The sequence below is a fragment of the Zootermopsis nevadensis genome, unplaced genomic scaffold (genome assembly GCF_977971745.1).
Source record: "Zootermopsis nevadensis isolate Lab colony 2312 unplaced genomic scaffold, Znev_1.0 Znev_ptg000008l, whole genome shotgun sequence".
Lineage (NCBI taxonomy): Eukaryota > Metazoa > Arthropoda > Insecta > Blattodea > Termopsidae > Zootermopsis > Zootermopsis nevadensis.
The window spans coordinates 5,068,349-5,087,553 of record NW_028259140.1 but is presented as its reverse complement, the minus strand read 5'-3'; the positions used below and the strand labels follow the sequence as shown (position 1 = coordinate 5,087,553).

At 39.4% G+C, this 19,205-nt stretch overlaps 1 protein-coding gene across 2 annotated transcripts in view; it reads left to right on the top strand.

Annotated features, from left to right (window-relative positions):
* Positions 1–19,205, top strand: part of Ptpmeg2 (Protein tyrosine phosphatase Meg2) — a 52,021-nt gene that overhangs the window by 12,009 nt on the left and 20,807 nt on the right. The window contains exons 2-4 of one of the 2 annotated variants that reach the window (XM_087344910.1): positions 1,900–2,133; positions 4,982–5,071; positions 7,450–7,590. In XM_087344910.1, the coding sequence (XP_087201036.1) occupies positions 1,900–2,133; positions 4,982–5,071; positions 7,450–7,590 (465 nt within the window). The remainder of the gene's footprint in view (positions 1–1,899; positions 2,134–4,981; positions 5,072–7,449; positions 7,591–19,205) is intronic. The other variant, XM_087344911.1, reaches the window with a different exon arrangement.

Here is a 19,205-nt window from a genome sequence, read left to right as displayed (position 1 = left end):
CAGCTACTTGATCAGACAACGCATTTACCCAAATCTCCATAGCATGGCTGTCCGTGTGCCAAATGCTTTGAAACCTGCCTCGAGACTGAAAATAGCCTGGACGTTAGAGAATACCTAGAAATGGTAACCGTGTTTCTATAAAATTATGTAAACACTGAGTTCCCGTCAAGTCTGCCCTTGTCCGCATCAGCTGCCAGAATCATATTGTACTCAGTCCCCCCTCTCTACTCGTCATTCCCGAAGGGAGATCATTACAGTAGGTTTATATTATTGACTGGTGTCTGCAGTCCAACTATAGAAAATAAAACTGGCGGACATTTCAGTGAGTGATAGAGCAGTGGTATTCAACCTGGGCTACGCGTACCCTCGGGGGTACGCCAAGACATCTTAAGGGGTACGTTAAATTTAAAAAAAAATTATTTTATGATAAACACGGAATAATCAGTAATGTAATTTATTTAATTTATTTTAGATGTAGATTATATACTATGTATAACTTGAATTATACACCAACAACTTTGGAGGTACAAAGTTGAAGAGAAATTATATCGGGGGTACGCGAACAAAAAAGGTTGAATACCACTGAGATAGAGTGTTTGTACATTTAACCAGGGTTCGAAAACAGTGATGTCGCAACGCATTCTCGTTAACAGTTCGTATGATGTACATTGAAATGAAGTTTTGATAAAGAAAATGGTTGTGTGACTGTTTCGAAATTACATATGTAAAGGAAATTTGTTTTATATTTGCTGAAACACCAAACTTCCTTATGTTTGTGGTTGAAAATGAAGTTGTATTTGGTGCTTAATTAAGCACCACGCCGTGAAGACGTGTATCTTAGTCACTCCGGCTTCCAACTTTCATAGGACTAAAAAGTAACATGATTCTATAATGAACAGGCTATCTGTCCCTTATGTGCACCAAACAGGGTTCACAAAACTAACTCATTACTATACAGTAAATAAATCCGGCTTCGTATTCCACCTAGGACATTTTTATGCGAATAATACATGGATTGTAGATTCAAGGTGGAATCTAAATTTGAAGCATTTTAGATGTGCTATTTGTTTATCTGCTGACTTATAACTGCGGTAGTTACGTATTTAGCTTCGAATAACAGGGTGACTGGTGAATTAATAAGAATATTGAAGGGAGCGGTCCTGTCCTGTTTATTACTTGGAAAGTCTGAGGATAACCACATAAGTTAAAATCAGGATAGCTTTTCTCATGACTGATGCTCGAACCGAGGACCTACTAAATACGAATCAAAAGTCTTAACCATCTAAAGTATAAGGATTCGTACGTATGTTGAAGTCAGGTTTATAGTTCAGCATGCTGGTTGACAGTACTTGTAATCTGCAGCGGTCGCCTCTCCATCCACATTCGCTGTTGAGCTCCTAACACTGCAATGTCCCACTGATTTTATTTGGAAGGTTTTTCATGGAGCTTCGCGCGGCGACCCTGCATGTAACCAGCCCGTTCGCGTAAATGTCGCACTTTCCACCTCAGTCCGCGAATCGCTCTTGAACGGGCAACATCTCACGAAGTGATGTTAGCAATGCAAGTGAAGGCGTAGAAACTGGGGACAGAATTGAATGAATCATAAGCAGACGTACATTTTATTCATCAAAGCCCGTATTCTTATTCTTATTCTTTAAACTTCCATAGTTCGTATCGAATGGAAATAGAACCAATGTTGTTTCTTCCAATTTTTTTTTTCGAAATTACTTCTCGAGTCATCACCCCTCCGCGTGTAGGGCCGACCGGTTGTAAAACACTCTGTATCAAATATTTCAGGGAGTACACTGTTTTCACAATTCTTAATTGCCCTAGTCCTGTGGTGCAAAAGCCATTTTGGGGGGTTCTTAACTTTGAGCTGACAAGTAACTCTTATCACAGGCCACCAAGAATTTCATAGATGAGGTTAATCGGCTTCGACGTCGCCGAAGAGCCGGCCCTGTGTCCTGGGCTACCGCTGTCAAGTTCCTGGCTGCACGGAAGTTCGACGTGAGTCGCGCCGTGGCATTATACGAACAGCACGAAGCTACCCGACATCGGGAAGGTCTTGTTCGTTTCGATCCAAGTCGAGAGCCGCTCAAGAGCGAACTGGACACTGGCAAGTTCACTATCCTGGTGAGTACTTCACAGCGGCCTGCGTCTCGTCTTCTATCTTCGCAACAGTTTTATGTGTGAAGGATTAGGTACTAAGTGGGGTTAGAATTATTCTAGAGAGATGGGGTTTCGATTCCCAGCAAGGACAAGACATCTTTCTCGTAGCTATCGCGTCCATACCGGCTCTGGGATCCACCAGTCTTGTCCAGTGGTTACCGAGAGCTGTTTCCTCTAGGACAAAGCGGACGGGGCGTGAAGCTGGTCACTCATTTTACATGGTACCAGAATCAGAAATGAGTGGAGCTTTACTTTCGCATCCCCGTATTTCTTTGTGGTATGGTGATTAATAAATACAGTAAAACCCCTCTAGTTGGACACCCCTATATCCTGGACACCCCTCTATATTGGACACTTTTAATTGGAACCGGCGAATATCCTATAATTTTGTATGTCCACAACACCCTATATCTTGGACACCCCTTTATCCTGGAACTTGTTCACCCCTTTTGTTGTAAGTTGGACAGGTTCATGCACTTGGCTTCAATGCTTTTATGGGAAACATTTACAGTTAGTATTTTGTTATTTTGAATTTCTTACTGATGAATGCCTTCTACCTGAGGATTAGCTTATGGTTGAGGGTGTGAGACATTGAACACATCATTGGAAAGCAGTGAAAATGTATAGTTATTCTTTTATTGAACCTTTCACTGGACTACAGTACGTATTGCTGGTACAGTTTTAACTTTGTCAGTAGTACAACCCCACTATAACGCGGGTCGCAGGGGACAAGGGTAAACTCGCGTGATAGAGAAACCGCGTTATTACGGGAGTGCATCAGAAAAATCGGTACAAGTACAGGACGTACTGTACGTTACGTACAGTATTGATAGACTATCGCCATTTAAGAGTATACATACTTATTTCACTATGCTACGATTGATTTTTACGGAAAAAGTAATAAATAATTAATTTGGCTTGCATTTTAATATAATTTTGAGTTCTGTGTGAAGGATAATTGATGAACTTTTTTTTCTTTTTTTGCTGCACTATGGGATACATGAGGTACCCGCGTTATATCTGGAACCGCGGTATAGCGAACCGCATTATAGAGGGGTTGTAATGTACTGTGCTTGCAACTGAGTTAAACAGTGTTAACAGAAATTACAGTAGTTAGATTATGTAAGTAAATAAGTTACATTGTCGGTAAACGTAAAGTATTGGTGCCCTTCCCTTTGAGCTTATCCATGCAAGTTTAATTTAGTGAAAACAAAATTTGTAAAAATTTAATTTACCCCTTTGATTTTTCTTATCAATAATTTCCTTTTTGGGAAGGGCTCCATAATACTCTACAGTTACCACATTGTCATTACACCACAATTTGAATGGATGATTTTCCCCTTTCCCTCTATCCTGGACACCTCTGTAAGTTGGACACATTATCGTGGAACCGCAAGTGTCCAAGTTAGAGAGGTTTTACTGTAATAGGAACAGCTTTAAGTTTGACGTAAACCTGTGGAGGTAGCCTGTGATGTTCAGAAGAGACGAGATCCTGGGAGTTCCAGATATGTTGGCCATTTCTCACAAAGAACATTTATTACAGGAAAACGTATAAAGGAACCGCATTCATGATGTGATTGTTGTGTTCCCCAACTTTTGTGTGTGTAGGCCTTTATACAGATTGGTGCAAAAGTCAGGACGCTCTTGAGATGCGAACACGTAATGAATGTGTTTCTTCCTTACGATTTTGCATGTAATTTAGTTCCTTTTCAAGTCGGCGCTTACAATTATCTTTACAATCACAAAAATAAATATTCTTTTAATTGAAGAATTCAAAATTGCCGCCTTCCACGATCGGAGAGTTTGTATTTTAAGAATGGCCATTGTGTTCTGATTTCTGCACCATTCACTCTGTGTGTGTGTGTGAAGATCCAGTTTAAATAAAAAAATATTCATGTTCTTATTTACTTTCTTTACATGATTTTTGTAGGCCCATATATCTCTTGTTTCAACTCGCATAGAGTTAATATGTTTTCCTGTTAACCTTTCATCGAATCGCTTGAAAGTAACTTCAGTTTCCTCCTACGCGGTTAAGTTCTTGAACGCTGCTGCATTTCTCACCGCCAGATAGTGAGACGCCCACGTTCCATTCAAAAATTCTTTAATAGAACGCCCGCGTTCAGTTCAGTGTCGCGTTTTTGAGCCTGAATCAATATTGAACTTTTCTGCATGTTTGATTCGAGACGAGACGGAAAGCTACTTTACTGATTTTTGAAATGGACGTCTGAATATTTTGTTTTAGGCCTTCTATTATGTGATGGTTATTTTTTCACATTGGCGGTATGTTTTAAAAACTATTTAACGTAAAAGTCGGTTGACGATACATCCGAGGATCCGGAAAGCCACACATTCCGAGAAATAATGCAATCATCATAAAATTATTTCTGTATTTCCATATTTGAATTAGCGGTCTGAGATCTTGCTGTATCCTGGTTCCAGCAATCTCGTTCTTCAGTTTGCAGAAAGCTAATTGTTTGAAGAGTTGTTTGTAACAGTCGCTGACGAAGAGGGGACTAATTACTTTTCGGCGCTGAGCGATGCACAGATAACCACGATAAAAGAAGTTGTTCATTCGTGAGATTTGAGGTTTTCACGGCGGTGAAGGTGATGATGATTCTCGGGTTTTGGCGTCTCGTCAGTAGATGTTAACGTTTCGGAGAAACAGCGTGTGTATACCTTTTAAGACGACGAATTTAATTTCGCTGCATGCTGTCTTCCCCCCAGCAACCCACCTTTGTGTTACAAGCAGTTGCAGATCAGTTTAGACGATTATTCCTGTTTGTTCCTTTAATGTGTGGCGAAATCGTTTCAGCCAACTCGGGATGCAACGGGCGCCGCTATTGCTGTGTTCACCGCTCGCACGCATTGTCCGCAGGTATCATCCCATCAGACGACGCTTCAGGTAATATCTTACGCACTGCATTCGTCAGTCCTTTATTTCGAGAAAGTTTGCATGTGAATTGGAAGTGGTACAGTTTCAAATGATGAGCCGGGATAGGTCAGTCAGTATAGTGACTAGTTACGGGCTGGACGACCGGGGTTCGATCCCCGACGGGGGCAGAGGATTTTTCCTCTAGCCTCTGGGGCCCACCCAGCCTCCTCTACAATGGGTACCGGGGTCCTTTCCCGGGGGTAAAGCCGGCCAGGGCGTGATGCTGACCACTCACCCCCATCTAGTGCCGAGGTCAAGGAAGAGAGGAGCTATACCTCCACTCACCCCAAACGCCTACATGGCGCGTAGTGGGACAAACTTTACTTTTATACTTTACTTTACAGTTTCAAATGCACGTCTCAGAACAGATGGCTGTCTTCAGAGGTGTTTGCTGACTTCATTATCAGAGCCATTGGGTAAATTTGTACCAGACTGTACAGACACACCCTCATCGCCGTGAGAACCTCAAATTTTACTTCTTTTTTTGCACCCGTAACATTTAGAAAGTTTCTTTTTCCGGAGGCATGAATCTGAGATTTGTTGTGATTGTTTTGTTTACATTCGTGTCCGTTACTACACGAAAAATAAGTGACAGGTTAATAGTATTTGTGCTTGTCTAACGGCGAATATGTGGGACTTAAATAATTGTTTTGTTAAAAACAGTTGCCACCTGATTTCTTCTAACGATATTTCATTTCGTTTAGTGACTCACAGTTCTGCATTTCTCCGTCTTTGACCAGAATTAGACTTGTCCCTGCTGCTTTCAGCTTTAATTTCACTCGCGTGTATGTGATTAAACGCAGTGACGTAAATGGAAATTTAACCAGAGCTCACTTCTCTACCTAATATCCGGGAGATTTTGTTATCGTGCGAACTTAATTAAAATAGAGAGTAATTGTTAATGAGCAGTCACGGATTTTCACTTCCTCTTGATTACGGAGAGCTCACATCTCGTTTTATAGCAAACTCAGTAGATGTTATCTTAGGTAATATTTTTTGCCTGTTTTTTCTGAATAATTTTAAATCATTCCAGAACCAAACTTAAATGACCGCAACTGTCACGTGTTTCTTTACATGTTTATGAACCATTTGAAAATCTGTGGGAATTTAAGAAAGTAATAATAAAGAAATTCACGATTACATTCAGATTCTGTAAGAAACTATGAGAGGAAAGACTAGATTAAGAAATTCTTGTTATTTTTCAGTTTAGAAATTTTACTATCGTGTCTTATTTCAAATTTCATTATGTGCACTTTCCAAAGGATTTACATACGTTAAGTACTGTTTTGCCGTTGATACAGCTTCAGTTATGTAAATGATGTGAATAAATTGGAAATTATTGTACGTAAGCTTCGAGGTTTTCATGGCGCTGAGTCTGAAGAATTCCGTCTTCTGGGTTGTTGCACTGTGTAGTCTGGTAGATGTTTACCAACGTTTCAGAGGTCATACTGCCTCCGTCATCAGACATCGACCAGACTACACAGCTCAACAACCCAGAAGACAGAACTCTTCAAATTATTATATGTTTCAGTAGATTTGATCTGAAGGTTTTGTAGGCTTTCCTGTTGTTTGGCTTCAAATATCAGATTGTACTGCAGCAGGCCATGAATTCTGTATTCAGTTCAGCGTTTGCCTTTTAATTGAAACCATACGTTTTAGCTGTGTTTTTGTGTTATACGTAGGTTCCTTGATTCTCATATAGGGAACAGTTCATTGTGTTTTGAATTACAAAATAGAGAACTGTGACACAGTTCCATCTCACAGTTTACGTATCGAACTAAATATTATTTGGCTACAATCAATAGGTTCTTATTTTAAAAAGTTTTCATCGCTTCTTTAACAAGTTGTTACTGAAGTATTCCTTCCATCTTGGAAGTTTCTGAGCCAAGGTCTTTAAGGTAATTATGTCAAACGGTAGTATACTCTTCATAGTAAAACCCACTGATCTTTAATTATCAATCTAAAACTAATTAGTAAATATTTTAAAACCTTGTCGATCACTTTGCCTCCGAAATCCCCATTTCATTTAAAAATGCCAACACATTAGACGTGCTACAGAGATAGTCCCCAGGTATTCCAAAAAGATGGAAGATAATCATAATAGTTGTTTAAATTCTTGTGTCCGGAGTCCAATGTATAGCTCACGCTTTCGGGCGAGAGCTGCACCGAATATTTGGTATTAACCGACATTTTGTCAAACGTCGCATTTGGTATTGAATTCAAAATGGCAACTGTGAAGTTTTCCGAAATATTGTTTTACACCTGAAAGCCGAAAGTTGGAACAGATATTGGCAGTCCGCTGGTTTTGAAGTTGGGTAATTGCCTAATATGCCACTTCTTGGCTGCAGGGGGTCGTGTACCAGCTGGATGTCGCGTTGGAGAGTGTCGACACGCAGAAATGTGGCCTCGTGTTCATCTACGACATGTCAGACTCGAAATATTCCAACTTTGACTATGACCTCAGTCAGAAGATTCTCACGCTCCTAAAAGTAAGTGAAAATGATGTTTCATTGAATTGTTTTGTTCTTTGCATGAAAAGTGTCCTGTACAACTGATTTTCAAATTAAGTGGCGTTTCGTAGTTGTGTTTGAATGGTTGTTTTATAGCGATGTCATTAAAAATTGATTCATTTTTCACGTGCTATAAAGTGCCTATCAGAGAGTAGTTTTACAGGTCGTTAAACTTAAAACATCACATATTTAGCATTCAAAGCAAATATTAATATAATTTAATGTTCATTGTGTGGCACCAAGAGTCCAAACGCTGAATTAGATAAATCCCCTTAATAACATAGTAATTTATTTTACAGGTCGGTCGTACTCAAAGGTTTATGGTAGGAAATGTCTTTGTTTGTAGTCATTAACCTCCTCTCCCCCGTACATTCAGTACTTAGCACCTTCCACTTATAAGAATAGAAGGGTTACTCGTTTTCAGTTTAGGTGGCTGCATGATTGCTGATTTTGTCGTTATCATTTGCATGCCTTGTGTTGAATTATGTTGGTATGCCCAAGTATCAGAGCCATGAGGGGTAGGCAGTAATTTAGAAGACGTAATATTTCATTTCCCATGTTTACAGAAGGATTTTATTGTGTTTAGTTGCCCAATCCGCCGTTCCTCCGATTAGTCTTTGTTGACGTAGGTTTCTGGAGACCGACAAACGGTGTCAGTGCTGGAGAAGGAAATACGTACATCCTCTCGAACATATGTTCACATCCTCCTTCCTGTACAAAACTTAACAGCACAGAATAAAATATAATACATCTCTTCACTCTGCGTTCCGGATCCCCATTAATTGCACGCAATATTAACTTTGTGCAACGCGGTTTTACCGAACGCGATTTCGCGTAAAATTACTTATTGCGGTTACGTTCAGTTTTTATTACAGGCATTAATATCCTAAGAACTGTTTATTGAGGGCTGTGGTTCTAAGATTGCCGCCCTAATTTTTTTTCTTTTCTCATGGCGTAGTCCTAGAAGACTCTGCCACGGTGGTCTAGCGGTTAGAACGCTGGCCTTGTAATCCTGGGTTGTTGGGTTCGATTCCCGGCAGTTCCCGAATTTATAACTTGTGTTGGGCAAGGCCGTGGTCTAGGCAACACGGAGTTTTCCTCCGGGGGCTTCCCCGGTTTCTCCGTGGCATCCCAACAATTACTCCATTCACACACAGAAGAAGGCAATGGCAAACCACTTCTGAATCATCTGCCAAGAACGTATATGAACAGGTCCCAGTCCGAGAAAAGGATGGAAGGATCCTGTTCATATGGACCTGTCGTCAGACAGAACACTAAATAAATAGTCCTGGAAATCCTTTCAAAGACAGTGATGCCAACTATAGACCTGCATAATATAAAAGTCACAGAGCATACGAAAATGTTTGCTGTAGTATTACAGTTACCCAAATTCTTTACTTATTTATTTAATCTACATTTAAAATGTAAAATATGTAATTAAGTGACAACGAAAACTGCTTCGGGTCATGTTTCATGCTTGCCGAATTTGTATTTTGCGTGCGTTCTGGCGATGCCATTGGAATTCATGATCTGTACTGAAATTATGGTTTGATATTGTGACGTCGCATCAAGCCCAAACGCATTGTGGCCTGCGGTGTGCTAAAACAATTAGCGAATTGTATGTGCATATCCAGCTCTGAAAGAATACGAGGATAAATATGGCATGTTGCACTGGCAACTGTGTTTGAATGCTAATTATGGATCAGAGGGTGCCCATACTAAAATTCTGCTGTTACAAACCGCAAAATGTAATTTTGAAGATGTAAGGCGGAAATTACAATTTTAAATGTATGCAATATAGTGTAGTAATTAGGTAAAGCCAGCAGGATTCTAATAATGTTATCTGACGTCGTTGTGGTCAGATGAGTCACTACCGCCAGCTGACAGCGGGTTAGACCCGCAGAGACCCAACGAAATGCGTTGGCTATTTCACTTACGATTTGTCGGGCCATTCCATAGAACAAGTGAAGTTGGGAGAATATTTGGTCAAATTTCAGGCACGCCTTCGTCGATCTTGAAAACGAATGGCGTCTGAAACGCACAATGCCGTGTTGCCGTACTAAGGTTATATTTAGTGCGCTCAATCATGATGATGTTTTGTGCTCGTGATTGTCCAGCCGAGCTTCGAGCACTGATGTGTGTTGGGTTGCGGGCAATCAGGCTTGCACGAAATTACTTAATGCATACTCCAACACGCTATGTGAACTTGGAGGTAACTACCAATGTTTCGGAGGAAAGCACTATCTCCATTTCAGCTCTGTGCACACAGGATTGTAACCCAGAAGAATATCGACTTCTTCACTGACACGAAAACATCAAATTTCACGCACCTATGTTCGTTTTATTTTAAACGTTAGAGGATTAGTTACGTTTCTTGTATCGTGTTCCAGTTGAGAAGCCCTTTTTTTTTAGGATAACAGTCGGTTGATATTTCGCAATTTGATTTCAGTGTAACGTTTAAAAAACGTCCGCGTGCCGTCTGAACTGAGTATACTACTCGTTTATAAATTCCGGAATGCTTTGATCTTCCGTTCCACAGAGCGGTTACCTTTGCTATTGACTAAATATAGGTATGTAAAGAAAATGTCTGTATGTTTGTTCATACATCAAACTTCAAAAGAACATTTAATATAGTAGCAACATAAAATAGACGAATTCCACAAATCACAGATGATTGATTATCGATGTATATTGAACTGAACTATCTCCATGTAACAGAGCCCTTTGGTTATATTTATGTTACACTCATATTTCTGTACTGAATTGGGGTAAGTCTTAGCGGAGATTTAACGAAAAATTGTTATTTACTGCGTTTGCAGTTGTTATCGGAAGAATGTTACCATAGGAGAAATTGTCATTGAGACTACGGAACGTGTGCTTACTGGGCAAGAAAGGGATTTTGTTTCGTTGGTCGATTTATTGATACGTTGGTTACTTAAGCACTTCGATAGTTACTGAGGTGCCTTAGATTTATGATAAATGGGAGAAACAGGAGTCTGAGCGAAGCTGGAGCATGTATCCCAGATGAACTATGAACTGTCTGGACCTATGAAGTGAGGTCTAAACGATTACAGGCATAGTGCATAAAATTGTTGCTATGTATTTCGATTTACAATCAGAAAGATACGTGTTTGTGCGCCCGAAACATATCCTGTTATAGGAAGTAAACTTTGATGAAATGTGGACTGTGTTTTCCACATATAAAATTGTATTAGTTGCAAGGCTGCTGTGAGCTGCAATAAGTGGAAACATTTGCCGTATTAATTGCATGTAGAACTTCGACGTGCTACAGGCACCAGCCTGCCCATCATGACGTGAAAATTATGGTATTGATCGAATCGAACAGTAAAGTACCCTTTGATCCAGTCGACTGAACCTGCCCTTCATGCTGTTCATGGGCGCACAGTAAAACATCATTCTAACTAATGTTTGCCACCATCCTTTCGTTCTTCTTCTTCTTCTTCTTCTTCAGATATGTGAGTTTAATGTGCATGTGATTTTTCGTATGTGTTAAATAACTGAATAAGAAACGAATTATTGAATGTAGACTTTGAGTACGTTAGATTTATCGTATGTAGTCTCGAAAGTTGCGCACCGTCGCCATGTATATATTTTTCAAATTATAAGCAGAATATGCAGGAATGCTTATAATGTGTCTTCATAACGAATTAATGTTTTTGAGTTATGTCTGTCAAAATGAAAGATAAATGGAAAATTTTGCTCGACGCCATATTTTAGTTTTACACTCTACAAAAAGTTATTTTGATTAAATTACATATTTTACTAAGCTCCGTTACAATATATAATTTAAGGATTATATATTAAGTGCTGCTAGTGTCCTTACTGTTAACTGGTGATTTAGGAAGTTAATTGGAGGTTATATTCCATTCTTCCCTTTTTTGTGAGTTTTTACAAATACTAATGACGAAATAATGTTTAATGTCGTAATAACACTTTCCGAAAGGTCAAATGATGACGTGACCTTATTTGTGAGTTTTCATTGGCAATTTTAAAGAGACGAACAATGCAGAATTTGAATGTCAGCTGACGTTCATCAAGAGTTACCACGGAACGCGTGCTTACTTTTGAAATCTTTGTTCAATTAAAATACAAAACAGCCGGATTTTGACTAGGACAGTTTTTATTTCCTCTTTGCTATTTTAAGAAGCTTCGATTCGTTGTGGCTTCTGTTCGATATAAAGGTTGTACTGCCTGTAATCCTACATACAGTGTGTCCTCAATTGTCTAATGCTGTTTTAAAGGTCAGTGTGCATTCATTAAATTTTACAAAGGCATTTAAGCTTTTTGTAACTTAGTTGATTCCGTGCGGAAATCATTTTGTTTTCAGAACGGCAATGTTTTTTTTATCAGAGTATAACCTAGTTTTGAGGACGATACCACATGCTGATACCGCTATATACCGAAGGCAAGTGGTATATGATGTTGCAAACTTTACGTAATGTCAACCTCAGCATCACTGTGGCTAAACGAGGGGTTTTAGCTTGATAGCGGGAGGGCAGGGATGAGGAAGGGATTGTGACGAACCCAGTATGTGGGTGTCTGTGTCTGATGGCACAAGTCATTCCGTCAAACATCAAAATCGATTCACGAAACAGTCACTGTACGTTTGTGCCAACAACGCAAATATGTATTATCTGTTAATTAGCTAAGCACACAATTATTTGGTCAGTGATTGTCTTCTGGCTTTCATCACTATGTGGACGTGTGGGTAGGCATCGACATTTCGGGGGAACTTTTTTGTAAATATATTCCATATTGACGCCTTCACAATAAACATTTGTTCTAACGTGCCTCTCCGCCTGCAAAAACACTTCAAGCACAACTCAAAGTTCCAGGTTAACCCGATCTCCGTGCCAGTGACCTTAATCGGTAAAGTAATGTGACGTTTCTGCTCGTCACGCGCAGTTTTTATCGTGTGGTTATGACGTTTGTGAACGTCATGTCTCACCTACAGATCCTAAGCTGTAGAGACGACGCAAAACTGCAAAAGAAAGGTAATCGCTGAAAACACTTTCTGTAGAGAAAGTGATCTGAAAGAGTGAAGCGCGTAAGTCCAATCCTCATTGCCATCAGTACTCTAATGCAATTTTTTTAAGCATGTCAATACTTCTATTGAATCTGTACCTTGTCGAAATAGATGTGAAAGTTGCTAAGTACATGCAATCTACAAGCATTGATAAATTCTGTTGTCGATTTTGTAACATGAACAAACAAAGATCTTCTTAACAGACACGATTTGAGATACTGCTGTAAAAATTCAAATTGTGATATTCTTTGATTTTCGTCGTCTAAACTTTTGGTGGCTGGCGGCGACGTATATAGATGTGGGCAAACTTCTTGTCACTTGAGCGACCGTTACGAGCGGCTCGTAAGTCTCGGCGGAAGTCTTGGCCACGCCTTGCTGAAAACATTTGTCTCTAGTTTCAGTTTTGGACAGCAGTTGAAATTGTGCAGTCAACTTCATAGCGTGCGTGTTTTAAAATTGCGTTTTATTTGCAAAGAGTATGGTATTTTATTCAAGTGGTTAATTTCTTCAGGTCAAATGCGCGAATGACTTTAATAAACGCTATTAGGTTCCTAGAACTGTGACGTCACCTACACGTCAAATTATTTGTCCACGCCTGTACTTCAGAAATGTTGGTAACCGCCTGCTGAACCACACGCCCGCTGTATTTCATCAAGTAAGATTAATTTTCTCACATTTTCGCTGTGGGAGGTTTTATTTCTGATTGAATCAGACAAGGGACTGACATGGCTGCATGTGTTTTTCTACGTGCCTTATATTGTCCGATAAGTGTGGGCACCATTATTCAATTCCTGGTATTTTTCAGCCCACTGACACGTGGTATTTTGTGCAAAATTGTCTTAAGTTGCCTTTCATGTTGTTTATTATGTATATCAATGTGTTGTTGACACTGAAACATTAGTTTTCTATTAAATTACATTTACTCTGTGCGTTTAGAGTAATGGTATAAGCTATGAGAAATTTCTAGAAACAAGTCTCTGTCCATGTTTTCTATTTTAAGCGGACGTCTCTTGGAAAGGTACTTACGAGGAAGATAGCTCGCTTTCATTCATAAAACGTTTGTTTATAAACTCTGTAACTGGTGGTCTTCTTTGAAGAGGTCTTTTAAAACGAACTGAATCACACAAAGTAAGTGCAAATTAGTTTCTGATGGTCCACGATAAATTATTTGTGAGATAAATTTGAAGATGGGGTGTGGTTAGGGCGTGGGGTCTGCAATATGCAGGCCTACTAAACGCTTCGATGTTCGTCACGCTTGCGCCGTTTGTGCAATGCAGGAAAATTTTAAATTAATTCTGACGGTGGTGACTGTGGTAGCAAGAGGTGCGAACAAGGCTGTGGTGGGGTCTGGTGGAGGCTGCGTTTGGCGGAAGTCTGGAGTCAGGCTCTCGGTTTTGTGTTGGTGAATTTGACAGGAATCGGCTTCAGCCACCGTGAGGACGTTTTAACATTCAATTTAATTTACGAAGAACTTTCTTAAAATTTTTGCTTTAAATGCGATTTTATGAGATAATGGTATTGTATTACCCATAAAATTTTGCCGGTCGTATTACGCTGATATTGGTGTAGTAAATCAGCCGTTATGAGATATGCTGTAGAAAGTGAAGAGAGGATGGTTCAGTTTGATGAACTTTCAAGGATTTGTGAGGAAACTGTCGTGACGCTTTTCAGGGTTTTCGTCTGGAGTGACCGAGAAAAAATGCGAACAGTCTAGTTGGAGTGGTCAGTGTCCGGACCGAAATTTAAAGCCAGTGCCTGCCAAATACAAAGCACAACTCGGAAGCATTACCACTCCGGCAAGGAACAAAAGCCATTGAATATGCAGTTGTCATTGACCCGCCATTGTACGGTTCGTCTGCATGGAACTGGCGTAAGAACTAGTTTTCTTGGCCACTGGCCGAGCTAATGGACTCAGCTGTGCCAACCAAACAAATCGGCAGTTCTCTTCATTAGTTTTAGCGTTTCATGTTTCCTGTTTTATGATTCTACCACCAGGCGCTTAACGAAGTGGTTCAATTTTGATGCTTCCCATTCATTTTCCTGCTGAACCAAGTGGGGCAATCAGCAAATTAATTCAACCAGTCTACTGGCTTACAAAGCCAACTTTGGTAGAAGGCGTCAGAATCGATAAGTCTGGCAAACTGGTGTGTGGGTGCTATGGGTCCTTTCTAGTCCGTGTCTGAAAGATTCAAATGAGTGTCAGCTTCGAATCCTTAAAAAAAAGTGTTTAGTATTTCTAACTTTTTAAAACTCTTTGGTAATTATATGAAACATCTGCTATACCATCTAATTATGTATTTTTGCCCACACAATACTCTACTAAACAGCGTTAAACACGTAATCTGTGCAGTGGAGACCCGTTGTGTTTCCTTTGAGGCAATTTTTATTAAATTCAGTTTTAAATATGAAGTATCGTAGCTGTGCCATAACTGAGGCATATCATCTCGGAGATCCGGGTTTAATCCCGGCTGACTTGAAGTGAAATTCGGGGTAGCGTGTTTTGTAAGAAAGACTTGCCTCCAAACTATTCGACTGATTTTAATGGAATTTGATGCGACACAACTACAGCAAATTTTGTCTGTACCTCATACCTGGCCGCTGGACTCTGGCTCCACAATGTGGTTTCCGGAGTATCTCCAGTTTTCTTTTCCTGAAAACATTTTGTTGTTTAATTTTCTGTCTTGTTTCAAACACGAACTGTACGTGGGAATTCTGAAAATAGCCCATGCTGTTTATGTGATCAGTGCAACCGAAGGGTAGGTTAGGGTGACGTAGGGGAACGGCGACCGACAAAGATAAAAGATCAACTACAGCAGGAAGCCGACAAGCATCGGATGTGTGTTCTGTACGCTTCTGGCTTGTTACCATGGCTACACATGTTTGTTACCATAGAAACGTCCTTTCCCTCTTCCAGACCAGAATCGGTACCCTGTTTCAGTGAAACAGCGACGTTATTTGCTTCCTCCCAGGTAATTGATAGAAGAAATTGCACTTACAATTCATGGACTCACAGATTGCATGTCAGTACATTTGTGTGAGTACAGATCAGTCAGTAAAGTGGGCAGGCCACGTGCTGGACGACTGGGGTTCGATTCCTGTTAGGACAGGTATTTTATTTTCGTAACAGCACCCAGACCAGTTATGGGTGCACCCAGACCCCAACCTCCTATCCAGTGCGTGAACTCGTGCTCAGCTAAGCTTTGCTTTTTCCTTTCTGTACATTACTTCTTGTTTTGAACACGTGTTTTAATTACGTCAGTTTATATAGACTTATATTCATTGCTTTTTTATTTTTAAAGATGAGGCATTTTGGTAAGCAGCAAGGGGGCATTTTATATTTTTTCCTCCTAAAGATATATGAGTTCAGAAAACTTTATTGTTTTAGTGGGACAGCTGTAACATTGGTTTTATTCTTTGGAAAAAGTGGGTAACAGTTTTCTGAAACTGTGTTCATTATTCTCTTATTATCGTGAGCTACCAGTATGTAGGAAGCGTAAATTAATTAGTTAAAGCGTTGTGGGGTTATATACGGGATATCATTATTGGTAAATTATGGTCATGGATTTAATCACATCACAAACTGTTAATCAAGCTGTTTTGTTGTTTGGTTAACAACATTACTTGTGACAAACGATAAAATAAGGATAACAGGCTTTGTGATGTTAACTGAATTGTTAGTAATCGCTTTATATACAAATTTCCGGTATTTACTTAACTATTTGTAATTTCGTCTGCTTTTTTATAAGTACCAAATTGAAATCCACCATTCCAGAATGTTACGGGACGTGGTAAAAATTTCAGGTTTTATCGCGATATTTGCTAGAGGTATTAAATTACTCTTGTGGTGTGACTTTCTCTTCGCGAAATTAAAGTGTTTCTCTGAAGTATGTTTCTTCGTATTAGATTTAATTACATTTTGTAATTTAAAAAATTGAAGGTAAGCAAAGTTATATCCAGAAAGACATAAATTTATTTGTTCAAGTTTTTCGACACTTTCAGCGGGAATAGGACAGTTGTGTACGTGTTTACGATGTTGCTCCGAGTAGTCTGGTAGATATTGATTGATGTTTCATAGGTGTTTACTGCCTCCATCATCAGGGAAACGAGTGGCTTATATGTTTCAAAGGGATCGTCTTGAATATCGCCAGGTAGAACAAGAGATGATAAATTTACGTATCGGAAAATCACAAGATAAAACTCTCTCCGTTTGTATAAAATTCGCAGAGTTCTTCGTCGTGAATGTCAGATATTCATTATGTTCAGTAGGAAGTGCTTTGAATTTCTACAACAAACTTGAACTTATCGTAGAATCTCGGTGCTCATTTGCATACATTGTGTTTGGAAATGGCAGAGTTGTGACGATGTCAGTAGCTGTGTAGGAAGTGGTGAAGCGCATTAATACAAGGAAATTCTCGGCCTCCATGAAGACTGTTATATTGATCGGACATGTAGTGCATCAGGTGGAAGGCTGAAGTGAGAAATTCCTGTCTTCGGGTGTGATTTAAAGTAGCAGCTGTCTTAACTGTGTAATGTTGACGAGTCTTTATGTGACAAGAAATCTCTTTTGAGTCGTCTTGCACGTCTGAATATTCTATTTGACTTCATATGTTGCCCAAGTGTTTTAATTAAAACTACGACGTTTCCGTCTGCAGGTGACTGATCACTCGAGGTTTTAATTAAATAACTCACACGATGTCCAGCAATAACTAATTTGTAGTGTATCAAAGGATCGTCAGAAACCTTCAAGCTTCAAGTTTCAAGTATTTTATGTCTGCACGTGTAAGGCAGTGTATTTATTGATCAGAATTTTGAAAAAGGTGTAAGTGAATGCCACCGGGCAGTGGTTAGCGGTTCGGCTGTTGGTCCCCTGGAGAATTAGCTGCCCCGACGTAGGCCTATGTGTCTTATTTATCTCAGCCTCCTCACAATCACTCCATCACTTTTTTTATTCATAACGAATTTTAATCCTTCATTTGAAATTGGGATTTTAGCGCTTGACAAATCATCTTATTGACCTAGTTGGACTTCATGATTTAGACTATATTGGATGGCACTGTCATTGTGTTAACACGTGTGGTACGAAGTTTGTTTTTATGTTTAACATGTCGTGCTGACTGTTAAATTCTGTACCGTCATATTGATAGAAATGCAAATAGAATTTCATTAAACTAAAAGTTTGTTAGAAATCTGAAAAGTATATTGAAATAGAAGATGGGCGTGTTCTGTTGAATCCTTGTATAGATATTGAAGGCAGTGCAAAGGATTATGTTTTAACCGCCTTAAAATTCTCGTAATTATATGTACCACCTACTTTAATAATAAATAACTCTGAATTTTGTCCTTTGAATGAGTGTATGGGAGTCGTATGATTCTGAGAATAAATAGCTATTCATTATGGTCGCGGTGATTTCGAATGCACGTGGATTTATTTAATGCCTCGTTGTCATTATGACATTTTATCAAAATCAGTACAGACCCTTTTTAATCCATGTATATATATATATATATATATATATATATATATATATATGGTTTATGTAATGCCTGATTGTTAATTAGTAATTTGGATGTCGCCTTTAACACTGCTATGTTTGAATTTAATTAGGTAACGTGTTATATTTGTCATATTTATAGATGGGGTAATACTCGCTCAGTTAGTTTGTCAAGAAGTCTGCTTTTATGGAAGCAGAAATCTCATTACCATTTTCATAACAGCCCGCCGTTGGGCTCTATTCTGAGCTAAATTAATTTACTTGTCGTTTCTGTGTTCAGTTTCGGTTCCTTGGACAATTTCAAAGAATCCGGTTATGTCAGAATTCAGTTTCTACTTCTTACACTACGCCTGATGCGAAATGTTTAGACTTCCCGCTGAACGAAAATGTCAGAGAAGTTGCCGACTTGTGACGGCGCACGTTAGTGTTTGGAGAGCTCTGCTGTAAGGCATGTAAGATTTGAGGTTTTCACAGCGGTGAGTATGAAGATTTCTGTCTTCTGGGTTGTTGCGCCGTGTAGTATGGTAGATGTTTCGGAGGTCACACTGTCTCCGTCATCACGGCGATGAATCGAATGAAGACCACTAGTAACCTCAGGATAGATTTGAACCGGTATATCCCTAATACGGATGCTCAGTTATTGCCGTGTTGTCGGCTGTGACAGCCAATGGATGAAGCTTACGGCATAATGCCCCAAGCCATTTAAATGTCGGAACTAACGTTTCATATTCTGTATGACATTGCGCGAAGTGGCAGGAATAAACATCCGAAACACGTCTACATCCGCACGTACTTGATCCTTCCTGGTTATTTGATGTCTCTAAAATATACGATGCCACATTGTTTGGCCGTCATTTCGTGTACCGAATGAGAACATAGGCCTACAGCCCATTTGATCACAATACGCGGCATTTACTGCAGTTCCGCGGCAACCCACTTCCTAGCTTCATGTTGTGGATTATTTATATTATATTATATTTAGCGATATTAGATAATATTTTATTTCTTTTTCTCTATAATACTACGTCATGAGCGGCCGTGTATTAAGGTCGAGG